This window comes from Petaurus breviceps, unplaced genomic scaffold, assembly GCF_028583685.1.
Source record: "Petaurus breviceps papuanus isolate PSGF00001 unplaced genomic scaffold, PetGlider_PUasm1.0 90925, whole genome shotgun sequence".
Lineage (NCBI taxonomy): Eukaryota > Metazoa > Chordata > Mammalia > Diprotodontia > Petauridae > Petaurus > Petaurus breviceps.
Genome location: NW_027187380.1, coordinates 31,042,279 through 31,066,441, shown reverse-complemented (window position 1 = coordinate 31,066,441; position 24,163 = coordinate 31,042,279). Strand labels below are relative to the sequence as shown.

Below are 24,163 nucleotides of genomic sequence, written 5' to 3'. Positions count from 1 at the left end.
GAAGGAAGGAAGGAAGGAAGGAAGGAAGGAAGGAAGGAAGGAAGGAACCAGTTGTGCAGTAGCTCCTACTACCCATCACAGAGGTTGTTGTTTGTCCTTCATTCTCAAAGAGGACCATGAAATCATAGAGGTGATGCTATGATATGCAAATGAATTGAATTTAAGTGAGGGAAGGCTATGCAATGTTATCAACCTCACTTTCTCCTCCAGAGCCATCATCTGGGTCTAGTGGGAAGATATTTATCAGGATGACTGGAGATTGCTCTCAACAAGCAGCAAGAAGCAATACAAATAACTACATCCCTCCAAACCACAAAAATAGAGTTAGAAAACATAGGAGACCAAATGCTACTAGGGAAACACAAGAAAGAAAGAGAGAATCAATAGGAAATGTGAGTTTATGACGTGAGTTTAAGGAATGAAATAGAGCAAGGATTACTTTACAGTTGTGAACCTGAGTAACTGAAAGAATTGTGGAACCTTTAGCAGTAATAGGGATATTCAGAGAAAGGGAGCATTTCAAAGGGAAAGATAAGAAGTTCTTCATTGTGCATGTTGAATTTGAGATGCCTAAGATATAAATTTGATACAAGTGTGCAGTAGGCAGTTGGTGATTCAAAACTAGAGATCAGAAGAATAACTGAGACTGGTTGTATATCCAGGAGTCGTACTCATAGAGAAGATAATTGAACCCATGGGAAATTAGGATTCCAAGAGGGAGACATAAACAGCTTCCAAAACAATGAATGAAAAACACCCATCATCACATGAAAAATTTCCAAAGCACCAATAAAAGAAAAAGATAACTTTAAGCAACTCTAAATTTTAACTTCATATCCATTAAATTGGTCATAATGAAAAAAGAAACCATTAATGTTGGTGAACCTGTGATGACAGATATTGTTGGTGTAGCTTTGATTTCTTCAATAATTAAGCAGAATCATTTAGAACTATGCTCTTAAGTGACTAAATTATTCATACCATTTGACCAAAGACACCCCCTCCCAATTATTCTTCCTGTTAAAACCCTAATTTTAAGGAGGGCAAAGATAGAGTTACAGACCATCAGTGCTTCTAATTTATTATGTTACAATGAGAGCATTTCTAATGTTAGGGAAAAATTGGAAACAAATTAGTTGTTCCTTGATCAGGGAAAGCTGAACAAATGGTCATATTTAAAAGTAATACATTTATAATAAATTTGTTTCATACAAAATTACAAACATAACTGACTCAGAGAAGATTAGGAAGACTGAACTAAGTCAGCACATAATAAGCAATGCTAAGGGAATAATACACAGGAAGGTTACCATAATATAAAAAAATATAATAAAAAAACATTAAAAGGTGTTAGAACTTAGACAAACATAAGGACCAATCTTGACTCCAGAGGACTGATGATTGAATAATTTTGACAAAGAAGTGGAATATGAGTGAAGAATGTCCATTTTTTTCAGATAAAGTCAATCTGTCAGTTTCTTGTGCTTAATTATGTTTTTTGGTTATAAAAGAAGATTGCCTTAAGGGTAGAGGGTTAATTGTGAAGTGATAGTAAGTAAAAAGAATCAATAAAAATTTTTTTAACAACTCATTTGATTGAGTGACTACTTGACTGAATTACCTAGGACATATCATGTCATAGTGATGTGGAGATGCAATCTAATAAAGTATTTGTACAGAGTTATTGTGAGAGTAGAAGGCAAGGAGTAGGAATTGAATAGTTAGTAAAGTTGCTAATTAGCTAGCCAAAACACTCTCCAACCTTAAGAGTAAAGATTTTAGCTCATTATACCCTCAAGGGACAGAGGAATTTGCAACACTGGGGTTCATTAAATTTAACTGCATTTCCCATAATCCATTTCCAGGTGACCATTAGAATGTGTCATATGTGTCACTAAATGTATCAAGAGAGAATCTTTAGTGATTTCTCCATATTATTCTGAGTAAAAGAAAAATGATGAAGATAAACAGAGAAAAGTAAATTATATTTCCAGAAAAATCTTTTTTCTAGGAATCTCAAAGCATAGCTTCATTTGAATTCACATTTGAACTTCTCTAATACCAAGAGTTGACAGAACATTTTGACTGACTTGGCTGATCAATTCAGTCACACAAATCAATCCTGACTTCTCTCTTATAAGTGACTGGTCGAGTAATTGAATTTAAAAACTCTTTTGGTATAGAAAGCAATAGATAGAGTTTTGGAAGAGACCTCAGAGACCATCTAGTATAACTGCTTTCTCTCACAGATGAGAAAACCTAGTTGCAGGGAGGTTAAATGACCAAATATTACATGAGTACTAAGTGTCAGAGGTAGGATTTGAATCAAAGTGCTCTGACTACAGAGACAGTACATTTTTGAATGTGTTTATACACCCAACCTGTAAAGGATTTTTAGAGATAAGGCTGTATTTTCTGAGCTTTTTAAATAAATATATAATCACATGATTTCAGTGCCTTTTTCCAAGCTTTCACAGAAAGCTCAAATTCTCTAAATCAAAGGGAGTTGAATTCAGCAAACTAAGTATCTCAACTATGCCCCACAATTGCTTTCTCTGATAATCCAAGATTATGTGTTATTCTTTCCCTCCATTGCAATTATATTGTGAAGAAGTTGTTCAGAAAACACAGTTATAAAGGAACTTGGAGGTGATTTACTTTAAACAGTCAATATCAAAATAGGAATACTTTCTACTTCTACAGATCTCAAAGCTGCTTTTAACTTTCTCCTACAATGGATATTCCTAGCTCCCCAGCCTTTCTTTTGGTTCTAAGTGCCCTCTAGGGTTGACATACATAGGGCTTTCCTCAACTGTATGCTGAACTCTCCCTCAGGCTTAATGGAATGATACATAGCAATTTATCTTGATCCTACTTCAAGGCCCTTTGTTTCCCAGTTCTTTGAATGAACTATGCTTAGGCAAAATCCTGGCATACTTCTGTCTCAATTGGAACAGACTTTTGATCTTTATATTTTGAGGGGGGAGGATTTGGGAAAGGATGTTGGAACTGACTTCTGTTGAAAACTTGAGGGTTGATAGAAAGTAGTGGACATTATGGGAGGGTGTACTGAATAATCAAGTTGGGAGATAAGGATTATTAGTTTTCTCTGTTAGTTCATTTAGGTTTTGCCTTGTTTATATTTTTAAGGTCCTAAATTTTGAGGAAAAACTGCCATTATTTCATCTTTTGTGTATAATTACTATATTGGAGAACTCTGAAAGGTCATAAGAACCAGAGAAAATGTCCAGTTTTCCATCTTTTTGGTCAAGTCTACATTTGAAATATAGAATTTCCAAAACTTTTGCCTGCACAGCATCAGTGTAGCTAGACCAAGAAGGGAAACTCAATTTTGGGGAAAATCTTTTCTTAACTTGTTTCTGTTTTAAGTCTGATAGCTAAGATATACAAAAAACCAATACAAATATATTACACAAAGGAAATAGATATAGAGGAGGAAGAAACACCAGAAGCAATATAATACAACCTTCCTATTTTAGAGCTGAGGGAACTGAGATTAAAGGAGCCTAAATAATGTGCCCAAAGTCACCCAGACAGTAAGAATCAGTGTCAGAATTGTATCCCATACACTATAGAGTCAGCAGTCTTTCCTTTATTCTACACTGCCTCCTGAGACAGTTCCTAATAGATAAGCAATTGAAGAACAATAACAATTTTCCAAATGAAGAATTTTAAACCATAAACAACTATATGAATTGCTTGTCTTCTCAGTGGGGGTGAGTGAGGAGGGAAGAAGGGAGAGAATCTAGAACTCAAAGTTTTAAAAACAAATGTCAAAAATTGTTGTTACATGCAACTGGGAAATAAGATATACAGGCAATGGGGTAAAGAAATCCATCTTGCTCTACAAGAAAGTAAGGGATAAGGGGGCAAGAGGAGGGATGAGGGAGATATAGGAGATGTTAGACTGTGAGATGGGATAATCAGGATGCTTGCCATCTTGGGGTGTGGGGCAGGGGTGAATCGGGGAGAAAATTTGGAACGCAAAAGCTTGTGAAAATGAATGTTGAAAACTAAAGATAAATAAATGAATTCTGGGATGGGAAAGAAAGCACTTTGAAAAAAAACAGAAGAAAATGGATACGATCACCCATGAGATGGAAATGGATAGGTTAGAAACCAGAATTCAACAACGTGTTATTTATAAGAGACACACTTGAAAGAGGACACATACAGAGTTAAAATGAAGAGATAGAGCAGAATCTACTATGCTTCAGTTGAAAAATGAAGGGGTAGCAACCTGGATATCATGATCTCAGACAAAGCAAAAGCAAAAATAGACTTAATTAAAATAATCAGGAAAACTACATTTTGATAAAAGGTACCATAGACAATGAAGTAATATTAAAAATTTTGATATTTTTACAAAAATTTTGATTCTGATAAAGTCTCCTTTTTTTCAAATATGTAAGGGACTGAGTCAAGTTTCTAAAAATAAGAATGATATCCTCAGTTGATGAATTGTCAAAAGATGTGAAATGTAGTTTTCAGAAGACATCAAAGCTATCTTTAGCCATATGAAAAAATGCTCTAAATGACTATTGATTGGAGAAGTACAAATTAAAACAACTCTGAGGTACCACATCACACGATCAGAAATAATAAATGCCAGATGGGATGATTAAAAATAACTACGGAAATGAACTCTTGGTGGAGTTGTGAACTGGTCAAACCATTCTAGAGAACAATTTGGAACTAAGCTTAAAGGACTATAAAAACTGTAGAGACCATTTGACTCAGCAATATCACTAAGTGTGTGCACCAAAGAAATAAAGAAAAATAAAAAGGATGTATATGTACAAAAATATTTATAGCAACTCTTTTTGTGTGGAAAAGAATTAGAAATCAAGAGGATACCCCTCAATGAAGCATGGCAAAACAAGTTGTAGCACATTGTGATAGAGTACTATTGTACTATAAAAAATAACAATGGGGGTGGGATTCAGGAAAACATGAGTAGACTTAAATGAACTGATGCAAAGTGAAGTGAGTAGAGCCAGGAAATCCTTGAACAAAGTAAGAGGAATGTCATAATTATGACCAACTGTGATTAACTGTCAACTATGATCAACTAAGCTACTCTGATCAATACAATGATCTAAAAAATTACCAAAGGAATAACAGTGAAAAATGCTATTCACCATCAAAGAAAGAATTGGTAAATTCTGAGTGCAAATTATAGTTTTTTCACTTTATTTTTCTTGCTTTTGGAGGGCATGAAATGGCTAATATGGAAATATTTTGTATGATTTCACATGTATAATTAAGATATTGCTCGCCTTCTGAATTAGTGGGGAAGTAGTATAAGGGAGGGAAAAGAATTTGCGATTCAATTTTTTAATTAAAATATTTTTAAATTAAAAAAAGAAGTGGCATTGAGTAGAATCTCAATGGAATAGAGAGATTTTAGAAGCAAAATAATTTTAGCAGCAAAACTGAGATTACATAAATTTTACATAAAAGAGAGAAAGAAATGAAGGAAGGAAGGAAGGAAGGAAGGAAGGAAGGAAGGAAGGAAGGAAAAAAATAAAAACAAGTGTGGAACCACTGTGGAGAATGAGAGAGTGAGTTGATTAATCATATGAAAAAGATTTCCTAGAAGCAAGTGAAGGCCAAATTTGTAGTGGACCCAGTTATAATGGTTATGTAATATTCTCCATCTCCATCTTCATTTGGCAACACATGTGTAGGAGTGAAAAAATCAAATGGTAGAAATGATACCAAAAGAAGGTACAATCAACAAAATGAAAAGCAGGCTAGAGATTCAAAAGAGATAGGTAATGTGTAGTTGCAATGATTCACCAGTGGGTCAAGATGAGGAAAAAAGGAGAGAATAGCTAGTGAATGAGAAATGGCTTGGGAAAGAATTGAGTGTAAAAGAGACTGGAGATCATTATTAATTCTTTTACCTTATTATAAAGGAGAGAGCACTCTTTTAATATTAGAAGCATAACTGAGAAATAACTAATATAAAAACAAAAGACACAAATAAAATGTGTTTAAAAGTTAAAGACAAGTGATAATAGGGTATCAGTGAACCAACAAACATTTAATATCTATGAAGGATAAAACACCATGCCAGGGACTGTCTTCTAGATGTAAAGATAAAAATAAAACAAATTCCTTCACTAAAGAAGCTCATAATCTATTAGAGCAAACAATGTGTATACACATAAGTGACAAACACAAAATATGTACAGGATAATTTTGTTTGAAACAGAGTACTGTGTTGATTAAGAAAGACCTCCTGTAGAAGATGGTACTTGAACTAAAGTCTAAAAGAAGCTAGAAATTCTAAGAGGTAGAGATGAGGTTATTTCAAGCATGGACAACAGTATACACAAAGGCATAGGAAAGAAGAGAGAATGTCATGTATGAGGCAAGTAGACCAACTTAGCTATGCAAGGGAATGCATGAAAGGAAGTGCAATATCAGATTGGAACAAGGTTGTAAAATGGTTTAAAGGTCGAAAAAAGAAATGAGTATTTGACCCTAGAAGTAATAGGGAGCCACTGGAATTTATTGATCAAGGGAATGAGATGATTAGACTTATTTTTAGTCATAGAACCTTGGCAAATATAGAAAAGATAAGGAGGCCAATTATAGAAGCTATTAGAAATCATTTCTATGAGAAATAATGATGGCCTGAATCAGTATGATAACTGAAGAGAAGGGGATGACTCATCAATTTAATCACAGAAATCAGTCTTCAATAATTCATGGATATAGGTTTGGAAAGTTTTTCAGAAGCCATCCAATACAGCTTTTCCATTTTAAAAATGCAGAAACCTAATCCCAGGGAGATTAAATGAATTACCAAAGGTCACATGGGTAGTAAATGTAAGAGGCAGGATTTTATTTAGGTGTTTCGATTCCAGATAAAATGCACTTTTCAATATACTTTTTTTTCAAATGCTTTATTAACTTCTGATTTACATCATTCATTTCTGGAAGATTTTGAGTTACAAATTTTCTCCCCGTTTTCCCCCTACCCCCACTCAAAAAAAAAATAGCAGTCCCACAGGATATCCCCTCCTCCAATCTGTTCTCTCCCATATTTTCTCCCATAACCCTTTTGACTTTTCCAGTGGATCTCTATGCCCTAGTGCCTGTATATCTTATTTCCCAATTACATGTAAAATAGTATTGATAATAGTGTATATACATATATATATATACACACATACATACATATTTGAATATTTGATTTTAAAACTTTGAATTCCAGATTCATTCCCTTCCTCCCTTGTCACCCACCCTTACTGGGAAGATAAGCAGTTCAGTATAGGATGTACATGTGTGGCTAATGCAAAACAATAACATAGTAGATATATTGTAAAAGACTGACTATATTTCCCTCCCTCCTATCGCACCTCCCACTTGTTCTATTCTCTACTTTGATCCCGTCCCTTTCCAAAAATGGGTGCTTCCAACTTCCCTCCCCACCAGCCGGCCCTCCCTTCCATCATCCTCCCTCTCATCTCCTTCCCCCCCCCACTCTCCTGTAGGGTGAGATACCCTATTTATGTGTATTTCATTCCCTCCTCAAGCCAAATCCAATGGGAATAAGGTTGACCCATTCCCTTTTGCCTTCCTATTCTTCCCCTACATTGTAACCATTTCTCTTTGCCTCTTCTGTATGAGATAGTTTACCCCATTCTGTCTCTCTCCATCTCCTCTCATTATATTCCTCTCTCACCTCTTAATTTCACCTTTTAAGTATCATTCCTTTCTGTTAAATTGGTTCTGTGCCCTCTGTCTATGTATACATATAAACATATATACACACATTCACATATGTATTCATATGCCCATATACCTTCATATATATATATTATTTCTATTCCCTTCAACTACTGAGAAAAGTTTCATCAGTTACAATTATTGTTTTTCCATGTAGGGATATTAACAGTTCAACTTTGATAAGTTCCTTAAGATTTCTTTTCCCTGTTTACCTTATCATGCTCCTCTTGCTTCTTGTATCTGAATATCAAATTTTCTGCTCAACTTTGGTTTTTTCAGAAAGAATGCTTGAAAGTCCTCTATTCCACTGAATAACCATATCTTTCCCTGAAACATGATACTCAGTTTTGCTAGGTAGGTGACTCTTGGTTTTAATCCCAGCTCCCTTGACATCTGGAATATCATATTCCAAGCCCTTTGATCCCTCAGTGCAGAAGCTGCCAGATCTTGGGTTATCCTGATTATGTTTCCACAATATTCAAATTGTTTTTTCCTGGCTGTTTGTAATATTCTCTCCTTAATCTGGGAATTCTGGAACCTGGCTATAATATTCCTAGGAGTTTTCTTTTTGGGATCTTTTTCAGAAGGTGATCAGTGGATTCTTTCAACCTCTATTTTTCCCTCTGATTCTAAAACATCAGGGCAGTTTTCTTTGAGAACTTCCTGGAGGATGATTTCTAGGTTCTTACTTTGAGCATGCCTTTCAGGTAGTCCAATAATTTTTAAATTATCTCTGCTGGATCTATTTTCCAGGTCAGTGGTTTTTCCCATGAGATATTTCACATTGCCTTCTATTCTTTCATTTGTTTGGATCTGTTTAACAGCATCTTGATTTCTCATAAAGTCATTAGCTTCCATTTGCTCCAGTCTAATTCTGAAGCAATGATTCTCCTCACTGAGCTTTTGAGATTCTTTTGCCATCTGGCAAATTTGGCTTTTTAAGTCATTCTTCTCGTTATTGCCTTTTTGAGCCTCTTTTTCCATTTGAGTCAGTCTGTTTTTTAAGCTGTGATTTTCCTCAGTCAGGCTGTTGACTCTCATTTCATATTTTTCTTGCATTGTTCTCATTTCTCTTCCCAATTTTTCCTCCACTTCTCTTATCTGCTTCTTAAGGTCCTCTATGGCCTGTAAGCAGCTCGTATTTTCCTTTGAAGCTTTTGGTGCAGGAGTTCTGACTTCACTCTCTTCCTCCTTTTCCATACTTTGCTCCTTTTTGTCCCCAAAATAGGAGTGTAATTTTGGAATCTTCTGTCTGCTTTGTTTCCTTTGCCTGGTCATGTTGCCCCTCAGTCACTTGACCCCTGGGCTTTTTGCCACAGTAGGACTCTGCCACCAGACAGGGGAGCTTTGTTCCCACATGCTGGGATTTTCTCAGTTGCTGGAGGTATTAGATGCATACCCTCTCTGAGGTCTCCACACACTCTGGAAAGCTGGATGTACACCCCAGGACCTCCACCCTAGACTGCAATCCAGATCCAAGCAGGTTAAAGCAAGAGCGATTACCCCTCAGACTGGTGCTTGGTCCCCCTACACTCTGCAGGCCAGGAGCTGAAACTGCCACGTGACACTGGCTGGCTGTGCAGGCATCTCAGTAGCTTCTCGCCCTGGGGACAAAAGCCATGCACTCCCACTTACTGGTCCCAAAGTCCAGACTGCACTGACCTCTCACTTTGTCCTTTGCTGGATTTTGTGTGTTGATAAATCTGGAAACGGCCACAGCTGCTGCTGTTATGGAGTCCCTCAGGCCTCGGCTGGTCAGGCTCGCCCTGGAGCTAAAGCCTTGGTGTGGGGCTGGGCTCGGCTCCCAGAGCCCTGCCCTGGCTGATTCCTGCCCACCTGCCAGGCTGTCCTCAGTGGGAGGTTAGCTTCTCTGTGTCATTTTGTGGGTTCTGCAGCTCCAAAGTTTGTTTAGAGTCCCCTTTTTACATGGATTGGGGAAGGTGGAAGCCTTCTACTCTGCCATCTTGGCCCACCCCCCTTCAATATACTTTGTAAACATAGCCTCCGAGATTATTTATGGCAGAGTTGAATACCCTCTGTTTATTAATAAAAGGAAACATAGACATGGGAATTCAATGCCTTTTCCAAGATGAACCAGCAATTATAAGCTGGGGTGTAAGACAGTATTCCAGTTTCCCTTTAAATCTAAAAGAGAAACTGAATTCAACAATCTTGTCTTTCATAAACTCTTCCCTCCAATTGCTTTGTTCTACAATCCTGATAATATATTATTTTTTGTTGTCCAGTCAAACATTCTTGTTATAAATTGCTTCAGAGAATGTCAGTTGGAAAAGACATTGGTAACATTACTACTTCAACCATGGTTGAAAATAAGAATTCTTTCTAGTACTACAGCATTGATACACCTTTCCTCATGGTTTTTACCAAAGACTTTTATTTCTGTCATTGACCCATATACAAAACACCATCACCTTCCAGAAGGTGAGAGTGATGATGTCAGGAAGATGAGTCTGTCTTTGCCCTGCTAAGGAACAGGGACTACTCAGGGCAGCTAGGTGGCAAAGTCAATAGAGCATCAACCCTAGAGTCAGGAGAACCTGAATTCAAATCCAACCTCAAACACTTAATACTATAATAATAAATTAATTAATAAATTATAAATTAAAATTTATAAATTTTGTAAAATTTTATAAATTATAAATAAATAATAAATTAAAATAAATTAATAATAATAGTTCTGTGATCTTGGGCAAGCTACTTAACCCCAATTGCCCTGCCTTCCCCCCTCAAAAAAAAAGATCAGGGACTACTCCATACCTAATGACTATTGTGTTTTGATTATATTTACCTTGAAGTAATGGAATTATCACACCATGGGAAAGGGAAAACTATCAGCTATCCTAATACTCAGTATGTAATACATATTTTAATTTACAATGATTTTAAAAGCAGAAAGTCCAAAATGATTTCTCCTTGAGTCTTTACATGAAGGATATCTCTGCTTCCACACTAATGACATATAAAGATTCTTAGGTCCCAGAAGCTTCGGTGTTCTTAATTAACTTCTCTCTTAACATCCCTTCAGACTTATGCTCAGGAGATCCTGGTCCATTCTATGTCACCTCCATATGTAAAGCCTTTACACAGCAGCAGTGATCATTTGTAGTTGTTTAGGAGTAATATAAGTGATGAGACATCCTCCACTACCTTTCACACCACAACTTATTTCACACTTTCTGAAAACAAATCATCTCCATACCTAACCCATCTTAACAATTGACCCACCAGCACCAAATAGGAACTACTCCTTGGTCAGAGAAGTTAGGGAGTTCTTTGCTCACAGTTTAAGACTGGCATAATTGGGGTGGCTAGGTGGCACAGTGAATAGAGCACCGGCCCTGGAGTCAGGAGGACCTGAATTCAAATCCAGCCTCAGACACTTAACACACTTACTAGCTGTGTGACCTTGGGCAAGTCACTTAATCCCAATTACCCTACCTTCCCCCTCCAAAAGGCAAAAAAATAAAATGCTGGCATAATTGAAGTCCTCCTGACAAATCCTTCAGTCCACCTGGACCTCCTGACTCTTGTTGATGCCTTCAGAAATGGTAAGTAGTAGGACCCATCAACTGTTCCAAACTTTCTTACATTTCTATTTGGAATATATGTCTTACAGAAGGTATGCAAATCAATGCTTGTTAACCAAAAAAAATACTATTTTTAAAAATCACCTTATAGCTCCATATCTTATACCTTCAATCAGTGAATTTAAGCATCTTATGCTTAATCACCTATTTACTTTCTGGAAAATTCTGATTTTTTAGAAGCATGACCTTAGACTGACCTCTTTCTGTAAATTCTAACCATTGATATTCCTTGTGCCCATTGAACCACCTCAGAGTAAAACAGACTTTTGCCTTTCAAATGATAGTTCTTTAAATTTTGACTTCTCCACATTAAACTAACCCAATTTCCTTAATATAGTTTAAAGAACTTGGTTTTAAAGCCCCTCAATACCTTTCTTACCCTTTCCTTGATGTGCTACAACTTACCAAAGTCCCATTTGAAATATGGCATTTAAGAACGGCATCTAAAGTTCCATGTGTGGTCTGAATGGTCAGTTTATTCGTTTATTAATTAACAAGCACTTGTTAAATGTTTCCTAACTACACAATCATATACTCAGACCTTAGTTGTAGGATGTACTCAAGGAAAAGGAAAATGTATAGAAAATGTGGTGTAATGCCTGAAGCATTGGATTTACAGCAAGAAAATGGGGGTTCAAGATGTAGGTCCACTGTTTACTATCCACTTTTAACCTTGAAAAATGACTCATCTCTGAACCTCAATTTCTGCATCATAAAGCGGAGATAATAATACTTATACCACCTACTTTACAATATTTTTAGTAAGCATCACATGGCATTCTAGAATGCAACCACTTTCTGTAAATGTTGACAGACTCAAGTAAAATGCTTTATTAACTTCTGGTTTACATCATTCATTTCTGCCAGATTTTGAGTTACAAATTTTCTCCCTGTTTTTCCCCTACCCACCACCTCAAAATAGTGATCCCACTGGATAATCCCTCTACCAGTCTGCTCTCTCCCATATCTTCTCCCATACTCACTTCAACTTTCCAGTAGAGCATGATGGATTTCTATGCCCCAGTGCCTGTATATCTTATTTCCCAGTTACATGTAAAATAATATTAATCATAGTATAGATGGATAGAGAGAGAGAGAGAAGAGAGGTAGATAGATAGATAGATTTTTTTAAACATGATTTAAAAACTTTGAATTCCAGATTCCTTCTCTTCCTCACTTGTCACCCACCCTTACTTGGAAGATAAGCAATTCAGTATAGATTGTATATGTGTAGCTATGCAAAACATTTCCATAGTGGATATATTGTAAAAGACTGACTATATTTCCCTCCCTCCTATCCCACTTCCCACTTGTTCTATTCTCTACTTTTATCCTGTCCCTTTTCAAAAGTGGGTGCTTAAACTTACCCTCTCCCCCCCCCCAGCCTGCCCTCCCTTCCATCATACCCCATCTCTTAGCCTTCCTCCCCTATTCTCCTGTAGGGTGAGATACACTATTTAGTGTGTCTCATTCCCTCCCTAAACCAAATTCAATGAGAATAAGGTTGACCCACTCACTTTTGCCTTCCTGTTCTTCCACTCCATTGTAGTCATTTTCCCTTGCCTCATCTATATGAGATATAGTTTACCCCCATTCTGTCTCTCCCCATTTGCTCTCATTATATTCCTCTCACCTCTTAATTTCACCTTTTAAGTATCATCCCTTCCTATCAAATTGGTCCTGTGCCCTCTATGAATCCCTGTAAACATGTAGACACACATTCACATATGCATTCATACGCTCATATATCCTCCTATATAGACATATACATACATACATATATATATATATATTACATATATATATATATATATATATATTCCCTTCAACTATTTTCATACTGAGAAAAGTTTCATCAGTTAGTTACAATTATCATGTTTCCACGTAGGAATATTAATAGTTCAACTTTGATAAGTTTCTTATGATTTCTTTTCCCTGTTTACCTTCTCATTCTTCTCTTGCTTCTTGTATCTGAAAGTCAAATTTTCTATTCAACTCAGTTTTTTCAGCAAGAATGCTAGAAAGCCCTCTATTCCACTGAATGACCATATTTTCCCCTGAAACATGATACAGTTTTGCAGGATAGGTGATTCTTGCTTTTAATTCCAGCTCCTTTGACCTCTGGAATATCATATTCCAAGCCCTTCTATACCTCAGTGAAGAAGCTGCCAGATCCTGTGTTTTCCTGATTGTGTTTCCATAATATTCAAATTGTTTCTTCCCGGATGCTTGTAATATTCTCTCCTTGAACTGGGAATTCTGGAACCTGGCTATAATATTCTTAGGAGTTTTCTTTTTTGGATCTTTTTCAGAAGGTGATCAGTGGATTCTCTCAACCTCTATTTTTCCCTCTGGTTCTAAAACATCAGGGCAGTTTTTCTTGAGAATTTCTTGAAGGATGATTTCTAGGTTCTTTTTTTTATCATGGCTTTCAGGTAGTCCAATAATTTTTAAATTATCTCTCCTGGATCTATTTTCTAGGTCAGTAGTTTTCCCAATGAAATATTTCATATTGCCTTCTATCTTTTCATTTGTTTGGATCTGTTTAATAGTATCTTGATTTGTTATAAAGTCACTAGCTTCCATTTGCTCCAATCTAATTTTGAAGGAATGATTCTCTTCAATGAGCTTTTGAGATTCTTTTTCCATCTGGCAAATTTGGCTTTAAAAGGCATTCTTCTTCTCATTGGCTTTTTGAGCCTCTTTTGCCATTTTAGTTAGTTTGTTTTTTAAGGTGTTATTTTCTTCAGTCAGGCTGTTGACTCTCATTTCGTAATTTTCTTCTATCATTCTCATTTCTCTTCCCAATTTTTCCTCCAGTTCACTTATTTGCTTTTCAAAATCCTTCTTAAGAATTTTGGCCTGTAACCAGCTCATATTTATCTTTGAAGCTTTTGGTGCAGGAGTTCTGACTTCACTGTCTTCCTCCTGTCCCATGCTTTTATCCCTTTTGTCCCCCAAATAGGAGTCTAATGTTGGATTCCTCTGTTTGCTTTGCTTCCTTCATTTACTGATGTTGCCACTCAATTACTTGACTTTTGGGGTTTTTGCCCCAGTAGGACTCTGCTACCAGACAAGGGAGCTTTGTACCAAATGCTGGGTTTTTCTCAGCTGCCAGAAGTATTAGTTGGGTCCTCTCTCTGAAGCCTCCACATGCTCTGGCAAGCTGTTCACACACCCCAGGATCTCCACCCTAGATTGCAATCCAGATAAAAGCAAGAGCGATTACCCCTCAGACTGGTCGCTTGGTTCCCCTACAGTCTGCAGGCCAGGAGCTGAAGCAGCCAAGTGTGGCTGTGGCTGCAGGGCCCCAGTGTCTCAGCAGCTTCTCGCCTTGGGGGCAAAAGCCAAAGCACTCCCAACTACTGGATCTCAAATTCCACACTGCACTGACCTCTCACTTTGTCTTTAGCATCTATGTGTTGATAATTCTGGAAACTGACTCAGCTGCCGGTGATCTGAAGTCCTTCCAGGTGGTTGTTGGTCAGGCCCACCCTGGGGCTAAAACCGTGGGCTCACATGGGGCTGGGCTCTGCTCCCAGAGTGCTGCACTGGCTGGCCTGCCGGGCTTTCCTCAGCAGGAAGTTTGCTTCTCTGTGTCATTTTGTGGGTTCTGTAGCTCCAAAGTTTCTTCAGAATCATTTTTCACATGAATTTGGGGAGGTGGAAGCCAGAGCCCTGAGAAAGTCCTGTTTCTGCTCTGCCATCTTGGCTCCATTCCTCCCATGAATTTATTTTTTAAAATGTGAATCTTAGGAAAAGCTATGAGAAAAGATTGACTTGACGGGATCCAGGAATAAAATGAAGTTTGGAGAGAAGCTATGACCAAAGGCACAGAGATAGTAATTAGGAAATAACTTCTCACCTCTAATACCTAATCACAATTACCTTACTGGAGTGACCCTTAGGTATTTCAAACTCAATATGTTCAAAACAGAACTCTTGATATTTCTCCTTAAATTCATCCTTCTCCCTAACTTACCTAATTCTGTTAAATATGTCTCCCTTCTGCCTCCACTCCCTACCCCTGCCAATTACCTAGGATCACAACCTAGGACTCTTTCACTCTTCACTCTCACCATGCATTACCCATCAGTTGAGAAGTCTTGTACATTCTATTCTCAAAACTGTATACATCTCCCTCTTACACTATCAGAAGAGTTTCCTAGTTAGTCTTCCTTTATGAAGTCTCTCCTCCTTCCACACACTGTTGCTAAATTGATCTTCTTAAGTACAGGACTAGGTTTACTCCCTTCTCAAGAAGATTTAGTAGTTATTTCCTCTAAGATCCAGTACAAATTTCTTTGCTTGGAATTTAATTTTTTAGGTTGAATATCCATTATGTACCTTCTTGCACTTTACACTCTGGCCAAAGTTACCTTCTTCCTTTTCCCTATAAGGATTTACCAGATGACTGGAATGTTCTCCCTCCTCATATCCTGCCTTTCCACCCCAGAACTTCCTTCACAATTCTCCAAAAGTATTACTAAATTTAAATTTACCCTCTTGTTATTTCCCTTCCCTCCTCCATTTTAAATAATTCTGAAATTACTTGGTATATATTTTGTAATTACTTACTTTTGGTTCTGTTCACCATCCCTATTCCCACCCTCATGACAGTTGAAGGTAAACTTCTTAAAGGTAGGAAATATTGTTTTATTTTTTTACTTTTTATCCTTGATACTTAACAGAGTGTTCAATGTAGGCCAGTAATAAATGCTTGTTGAATTAAACTGGATATCATTCTTTGCTTGGGAGATTTGAGCTAGATGATAGAACTGTTAAATGAACATATAACTTATTTAATGGCCAGATCCAAAAATATCTAATAAATGGTCACTGAAAACTTGGGGGAAGTATCTAGTTGAGTGCCCTAGGAATCAGTCCTTTTCCCTATGCCATTTGATATTTTTACCACTATTTTAATTTGATATTTTGACTATATAAACAAAAATGTCATATATCCTATAATATGAAGCTGAGAGAAATATTTAACATAGGTGACAGAGTCAGAGTCTGAGAAGATTCTGATAGGCTAATATTATAGGTATAAATAAAAATATGATGGTACTTAATAAGAATAAATATAAAGTTATGTAATTGAGGTTTTTAAAAATCAACTTCATCTGGGGTGGCCAGGTAGCACAGCGAGTAAGAGCACCAGCTTCAGTGTCAGAACGACCTGGAGATCGAATCCCGGGCTCAGACACTTAGCACCCACCCAGAAACACCTGGCTGTGTAACATTGAGCAAGTTATTTAACCCCAATTGCTTAGGGGCGGCCAGGTGGCTCAGGGAGTAAGAGCAGCGAGTAAGAGCACTGGCTCCAGTGTTGGGACGACCTGGAGATTGAATCCCAGGCTCAGACACTCAGCACCACACCCAGAAATAACTGGCTGTGTAACCTTGAGCAAGTTACTTAACCCTGATTGCTTAATAAAAAAAATAAATCAACTTCATCAGGGCGGCTAGGTGGAATAGTAAATAGAGCACTGGCCCAGGAGCCCAGAGGACCTGAGTTCAAATCTGGCCTCAGGTACTTAACACAAAAAAACTAGCCATGTGAACCTGGCAAGTCACTTAACCCCAATTGTCTCCAAAAAAAGCAAAAAAAAATCAACTTCACCAAGAGATCAAATATCAATTAAGTGCTTACTGTGAACTGAACTTGTGATAAAGGGGATAAAATTTTAACAAAATCCTCACCCTAAAGACATTCATTACTATTAAATTTCAATTTATTTGATTCACCTCAGTGTTCTAGGTAATCGATATCTTGACTGTTATCTGAACAGATAAAAGTCACTCTCCTAGGTTTTTGACATTTGTAAATTTGAGAAATATTATATTGTATCTTTTTCCCAGTCATTCCACCCCTGGGCACATGTCCCCTTCACAGTCTGCTTTGGATTTTTGATCTGGAACTTGGTCAGACTTGACACCTGTTCCCATACTGGGCTCAAGGTTGTGCCATGGATCTGGGACTTCCTCTTGCTTGAGTGCATAGACTTTTGAGGTCCTGTGATCTTGGACAGATCTTGACCAAAGTGTCCATGGGCATCTTTGCCTTTCCTTCCCATATCAGGCTGAAATGGACAGATTACTCACCAAAGTATTCTTAGATTTCCCCATCAGGATTTTCTAAATCTGTTTAAAGGACACTTAAGTATAGGTGAGTGTCCTGATTCCTACTACGCCACCATTTTGGCTTCATGTTTCCATTGCAAATAATATAGCACAATAAAATCTCTATGTAACTTAAATAAATTAGAGACAAAAGAAAGGATTGCATTTCACAATTATGGAGAACAGGAAAGAAATCGAGCAATTTAAACCACTTGAAACTGAACCATTTTTGAATAAATAATATCAAGGAAGCTAGAGGTAGAATTTAAATAGATATCTGTTGAGTGGGATATGGGGAGAGAACTTTACTAGAAAATTTCTCTGATATTAACATATAGGGAATTTGTAGAACTATATAAGCACAAGAACTATTCCCCAATAGCTAAAATATCCAGAAGATTTAAATAAGCATTTATCAAAAGAGAAAATTTGATTATCAACAAGAACAAAATACTTCAAATTAATAACAATAAAAGAAATGCCAATTAAAGCAACAATGAAATTATATTCATCATATAGTCAAAGGTAACAAGAGAGGAAAAATTATAGGAAGGGAAGACAGTCACAGTAATTCAGTGAAGATATAAGTTGGCCTGTCCATTTTTAAAGCATATGTATATACATAATACATATATATGTATATAATTTGGAATTATATACAAGAAGTCAAATAAAACTGTACATCCTTTAGAGCAGTGATATCACTATGAAGTATATAATCCAAAGATATCAAAAGCAGAGTGAAAAGGACTTATAATTTTTGAAGTTACACATACCCAAACATTCAGAATTGTACTTTTCCTCCAGTAAAGAACTGGAAATAAAGTTTATGCTCATCAAATGATTTTAACAAATTATGACACAAATCTAAAGGAATATCATTACTCCATAAAAATTATTAAAGGGATGAATTCATGGAAACCTAGAGAAATTTGTATGAAATTATACAGATAAGCATAACCAAGAGCACAATTTACACAATTACTAAAATAATCTAAAGAAAAAAATCTTTGAAAGATCTAAAAACTCAGGTCCATGTAATTGCTAAACATGTTTTGAAAAGATTATGAATGATACAAGTATCCCACTTCTTGGCATTTTCAGATATGGACAGCAGTTAAATTTGTTTGGCTTAAACATATTTATTTGACACGTGGAAATTTTTATCCACAGTGTGTGAGTATTGACAGTAATGCCAAAAAATAGAGGAGAAATTTTTAAAACTAAAAATGCACAGAAGAAAGCAGGAGAAAATTGTTTAAAGTACTTAAAAAGCATTGTTGCTTTTCTGTTGAATTTAACATACACTTAAAATAACCTTGACACCATAAAGATGAGTGATTTCATATATGTTCCTCTTTTTTCTGTACTTCTTTGTATATTAAAAAATAACCAAAAAAGAAATTAAGTAAATATGGGGAGACCAAAATTAAAGAGCTACTCAGGGACAGAATTTAAAGGGTAAGCTCCTGGAGGAGGTCAGATACTTCTTTCTGAAGAGAAAAGCCACCTCACTTTGTGAGCATGAGCAAAGGATGGAGGAAGAGTGATCATGTTGATGTTATTTAAATTTTACAATTGGGAAGAAGGTAAGGCTCATGAACCATGGTGTCAGATTTTTCAGTGAAGCATAAAACAAGTTATTTTGTCAAGAGTGAATGAATAAGAGATGGTTTAAGCAGCTTGAGGAGGAAAAAATATTTATAAAAAAGTGCTCTGGGGAGTGTGATAGAGTCTATGAGAGGAAAGTAGTGTCATTTAGCTGTGAAATTCCAGACATGAAACAATAAACTAGATTTCTGTAATGGACCTAGTGAATACAACTGTGTGAATTACTCCAGTAGTATCCATTATATAAGAAGCAGCTATAAAGATCTATGGTGGAAGTAGTCCAGAATTGAGGTTTAGAATTAATCAGTGGCTATGGGAAAAAATGAGGCAGTTAGGTGGCACAATGAATAGTGTGGGGATTCTGGAGTCAGGAAGATATGAGTTCAAATCTGGCCCCAGACAGTTACTAGATATGTGATCCTGGACAAGTCATTTAACTCTGTTTGTCTCCTGTTTATCCATAAAATGAGCTGGAAAAGGAAATGGCAAACCATTCTAGTATTTTTGCCAACAAAACCTCAAATTGGGTCACAAAGAGTTGGATACAACTGAAATGACTGGACAACAATGGGACAAAATGGCAAAATGATATGTATTAGAAAGTTTAATTGACTATTTAGAGTGTCAAGAGAATGAAGGAAGGAAATTGAAGAATAAGAATAGGGGTAATCGTTTGGGGAAACAAGGATGAATAGAGAGACGGAAGCTTGAAGCAGGGAGAGAACATTTAAGTAATCTGCAGCATGACAAAGGATGGAAAGATAGGAGGTTATGGTTAGATGGATGCATTTCAGAATTATGAAAATGGAGCATGAGGGTAATAGTGGCAGTATATTCCAAGCATAGAGATATCATGAGCAATAAAAAGCAAAATACTTAGGACCTGATGAATTATGGTTAATTTGACTGGAGTGGTGAACTTGTAAGGCCAAATAGTGAGACATAAGACTAGAATGGAGTCAAATTTACTTGTCACCTAAATTGCTAGTTTAATGAATTTATTTTAATTCTTTTAGGAAACATGAAAACAGACCATTTTTTATTAATGGAATGAAAATCAGCATCCAACTTTAGTCTTATTCAGGAAATTTTGTTAGATTTGCCTACTTAGATTTACTTTATTGAAAGAAACAAAGAGGAGACAACAAAGGAAAGAGAGGAGCAGGAGAGATTAAGAAGAGGAACTCCAGGAAAATGTGATATCACAGAAATAGTTTGTGTATAATGAATGTTTAAATATGTTATGGACCAACTTTATGTTAGAAATCTTGGATAAGCTTCACAATTTATTGCATTTCTCTTGGGAAATGTGAAAAATAAAGATATCAAGTAATTGTGATTTCAGTAGATATCTTACAGGTTGATCTTAAAGCACTGGGCTATAAAATACAAAGTACTATGGTAACCCTTTCATCTATTTCTGTTTCTTTTTCTTTCCAGGTATAATAGGAATGATGGATGGGACCAATGAGAGTGCCCAAGATGAGTTTATCTTTCTAGGATTCTCTGACAGACCCCAGCTTGAGGTAGTCCTTTTTGTGGTCATCTTGATTGCCTATCTCCTGACAGTAGTGGGTAACACCACCATCATCTTACTCTCCCAAATAGACCCTCGCCTCCATATACCTGTGTATTTCTTTCTTACCCACCTCTCTTTCCTGGATCTCTGCTTCACCACCAGCTCCATCCCACAACTGCTCTATAACCTGAGTGGACCTGATAAAAACCATTAGCTACACAGGTTGTGCTATTCAGCTTTTTCTGTTCCTAGCTCTGGGTGGTGTAGAATGTCTCCTCCTGGCTGTAATGGCATATGACCACTTTGTGGCTGTCTGCGAGCCCCTTCATTACATGGTGATTATGCATCCAAAACTCTGCTTGGGGCTGGTTTCCATTGCCTGGTTTGGTGGTGTAGCCAACTCCTTGACTATGTCCCCTATAACTCTGAAACTGCCCCGTTGTGGACATCACAAGTTGGACCACTTCTTGTATGAAATGCCAGCACTGATTCGATCGGCTTGTGTAAACACTGTTGTCATTGAGGGCACTGTATTTGTTCTGGCAGTGGTTATTGTATTGACACTCTTAACCCTTATTCTGGTCTCCTATGGCTATATCACCCAGGCAGTGGTACAGATCAAGTCAGCAATAGGGAGACAGAAGGCCATCAACCCCTGCAGCTCCCATCTCATTATAGTCTCACTTTTTTATGGCAATATTATCTATATGTACATGCAACCAGGGAACAGTGCCTCTCAAGATCAGGGAAAGTTCCTTACCCTCTTCTACAACATAGTGACTCCACTTCTCAACCCACTCATCTATACACTGAGAAATAAGGAAATGAAGAGGGCACTGAGGAGGCTTCTGGGAGTGAACAAAGGGGCAAGAGAGAAATGATGGTAAAAAAAAAATTGCTAGACAACAACAGCCTCCACTGCAGCACTTCACAATGTCTTAACTGAAAAAAAAACAGGAATCAGTGATTAAAGTATCACTTGTGCAACTAAAATCTCCAATTTCTTGCTTAGGCCTTCATACTTTAGCATTGCTTTTGAGATTCTTTCTAGGCAAATAATTTATACCCACAAGAATCAACTGAATGTAATTGGGTGATTTTTTTTACATTTTTTTTTTTATCACATCTTATGTCATATGCCTCAAGGAGATAGAAAATTTCTCTATAGCTTTAGTTCAACAAATAGTTGCCTCGGTACTTTCATTCCTTCAAATCACCAAAGACCAAAGCTCAACCCTTACTTTTTTGATAACTGTTAGCCAGGTATGTGTGCATTTATATAGCATTCCCAATAGGGCAAGCAGCTGCTTTCTTTTGAGAATATCTAACTTCGTTCTCTTTAGGAAGATTTTCTACTTTCTTTCCTCCTTTGTGTTAGGTGTTCTTCTGACTTTCAAGAAACTACAGGATTAGAGAAGGAAAAGTACCCTGGGTTCTATTGTTACTTTTTTAAGACAAGAAAATGGAGCCTGCAAACTTCAGGCCAGTGAACTTTATTTCATTTCTTGGCAAAATTCTAGGAATTAAAAGGATAAGGAACATATGAAAAGGAAGATATGATCCAAAGAGCAATGATTTCATTGAAATTAGATCATACCAGAATATATATATTTCTTTTCTTGGAAGAATTATGAAACTGATAGGCAAGGGTAATATTATACACATAGTTTGCTTAGATTTTAGTGTGACTCGTATTTGAAAAAGTTTCGTTTCCCCCCTACAGTTTTATAGATCCCCCAGGCTTCAGAAATAATGACAAATGTGGGTTTGAGAGTATCCCTGAGAAGCTAATGTAAACAGAATATATGAAGATGTTCCAATGTTACACTGTGATGTTGCCATTTTTAAAAGTTACAAGAAGTGGGAGAAAACTAGTGACTAGAGGTGCTGGAGATCAATAAAGAAGTCAAGATAGCATACATATCTAGTTTTATAAATGCTAATATTTATAAAGTTTTGCATATATTTATGTAAAGTTTATATGTATGTATCAATCATATATAATATTTATATGCACATGCATATAAAGTATGTACATTATTTTATATATTGCATTCATATATAAAGTTTATATATCTGTATGCATAAACATAATTCCATATGTTATATTTACATACATTTGTATGCATGTATGTATATATGTCTCTACGTATTTGTATACTTTCCATGTAAGTTCCAGAAATAATCCATGAAGACATTTTCATAGGCATTTTCAACCAGGGAGAGGATATGATGTGTGACCACATGAAAAAATGAGAAAAGGCTATTCTTTTCTTCCCTTTTCCCTAGAGGTGATGAAACCAACCAATTTTTGGCAAAGGACTTAAAGAATTCAACATTTACTTTTATAAGATTTTTGAGTTCTAAATTTTCCCCCTTCCTCCCTTACCTTCTCCCCAATACAGCATGCAATCTGATATAGACTATACATGTGCAATTATATTAAGCATATCTCCACATTAGTTGTGTTATGAAAGAAGAATCAGAACATAAATGAAAAAACATGAGAAACAAAAAAAATTAAAAGAGAAAATAATATGTTTTGATCTGCATTCAGATTCCATAATTCTTTCTCTGGATGTGTATAACATTTCCCCTCTTGTGTTTTTGTAATTGTCTCAGATCATTGCATTGCTGAGAAGAGATAAGTCTATGAAAATTGGTCATCACACAATATTGCTGTTACTTTGCATAATGTTCCTCTGGTTCTGCTCACTTCATTCAACATCAGTTCATGCAAGTCTTCCCAGGTTTTTTTTCCCAAAGTCCATCTGCTCGTCATTTCTTATGGAATAATAGTATTCCATTACATTCATATACCACAACTTGTTTGGTATATTTGGTATCATTCCCTTCCTCACTTGTCACCCACCCTTACTGGGAAGATAAGCAATTCAATATAGGTTGTACATGTTTAGCTATGCAAAACATTTCCATAGTGGATATATTGTAAAAGACTAACTATATTTCCCTCCCTCCTATCCCACCTCCCACTTGTTCTATTCTCTACTTTGATCCTGTCCCTTTTCAAAAGTGGGTGCTTCCAACGTTCCTCTGCCTGAGCCTGCCCTCCCTCCCATCCCCCCTCTCATCCTTTTCCCCCTACTCTCCTGTAGGGTGAGATACCCTATTTAGTGTGTATGCCATTCCTTCCCTAAGCCAAATTCAATGAGAATAAGGTTGACAAAGGGTTATATTGATATGAGAAGAGAAAAAACCATTGAGAAATGACAGTGATATTAAAAAAGAATCAATAAAACATTGCAAAAATATTTTATTAAGGCCCCCAATTGATGGGCATCCTCTTAATTTCCAATTCTTTGCCACCATAAAAAGATTTGCAAAGAACTTTTGTCAAGTGCTTATCTCAGTGATGATGGCAAGAGGCAGAGAGCAAAAAAATAAGGAAAAATTTTGAGAAATTCAGACTGACATAGGTGACTGGAGATTGTTCATGCCATACCTTTCACTTTTTTATTACATTAAGTATCTATAATCAATAAATGAGTTAGTGACATAAAGTTAGGAAAGAGAT

The 24,163-nt window shown here is 36.5% G+C and overlaps 1 protein-coding gene across 1 annotated transcript in view; it reads left to right on the top strand.

Annotated features, from left to right (window-relative positions):
• Positions 1 to 23,685, top strand: part of LOC138152667 (olfactory receptor 2W3-like) — a 34,829-nt gene extending 11,144 nt beyond the window's left edge. The window contains 2 exon segments of the mRNA XM_069076727.1: positions 20,550 to 20,830; positions 20,832 to 23,685. Of these exon segments, the coding sequence (XP_068932828.1) occupies positions 20,550 to 20,830; positions 20,832 to 21,509 (959 nt within the window). The 3' untranslated portion in view covers positions 21,510 to 23,685.
• Positions 23,686 to 24,163: the final 478 nt, after the last annotated feature.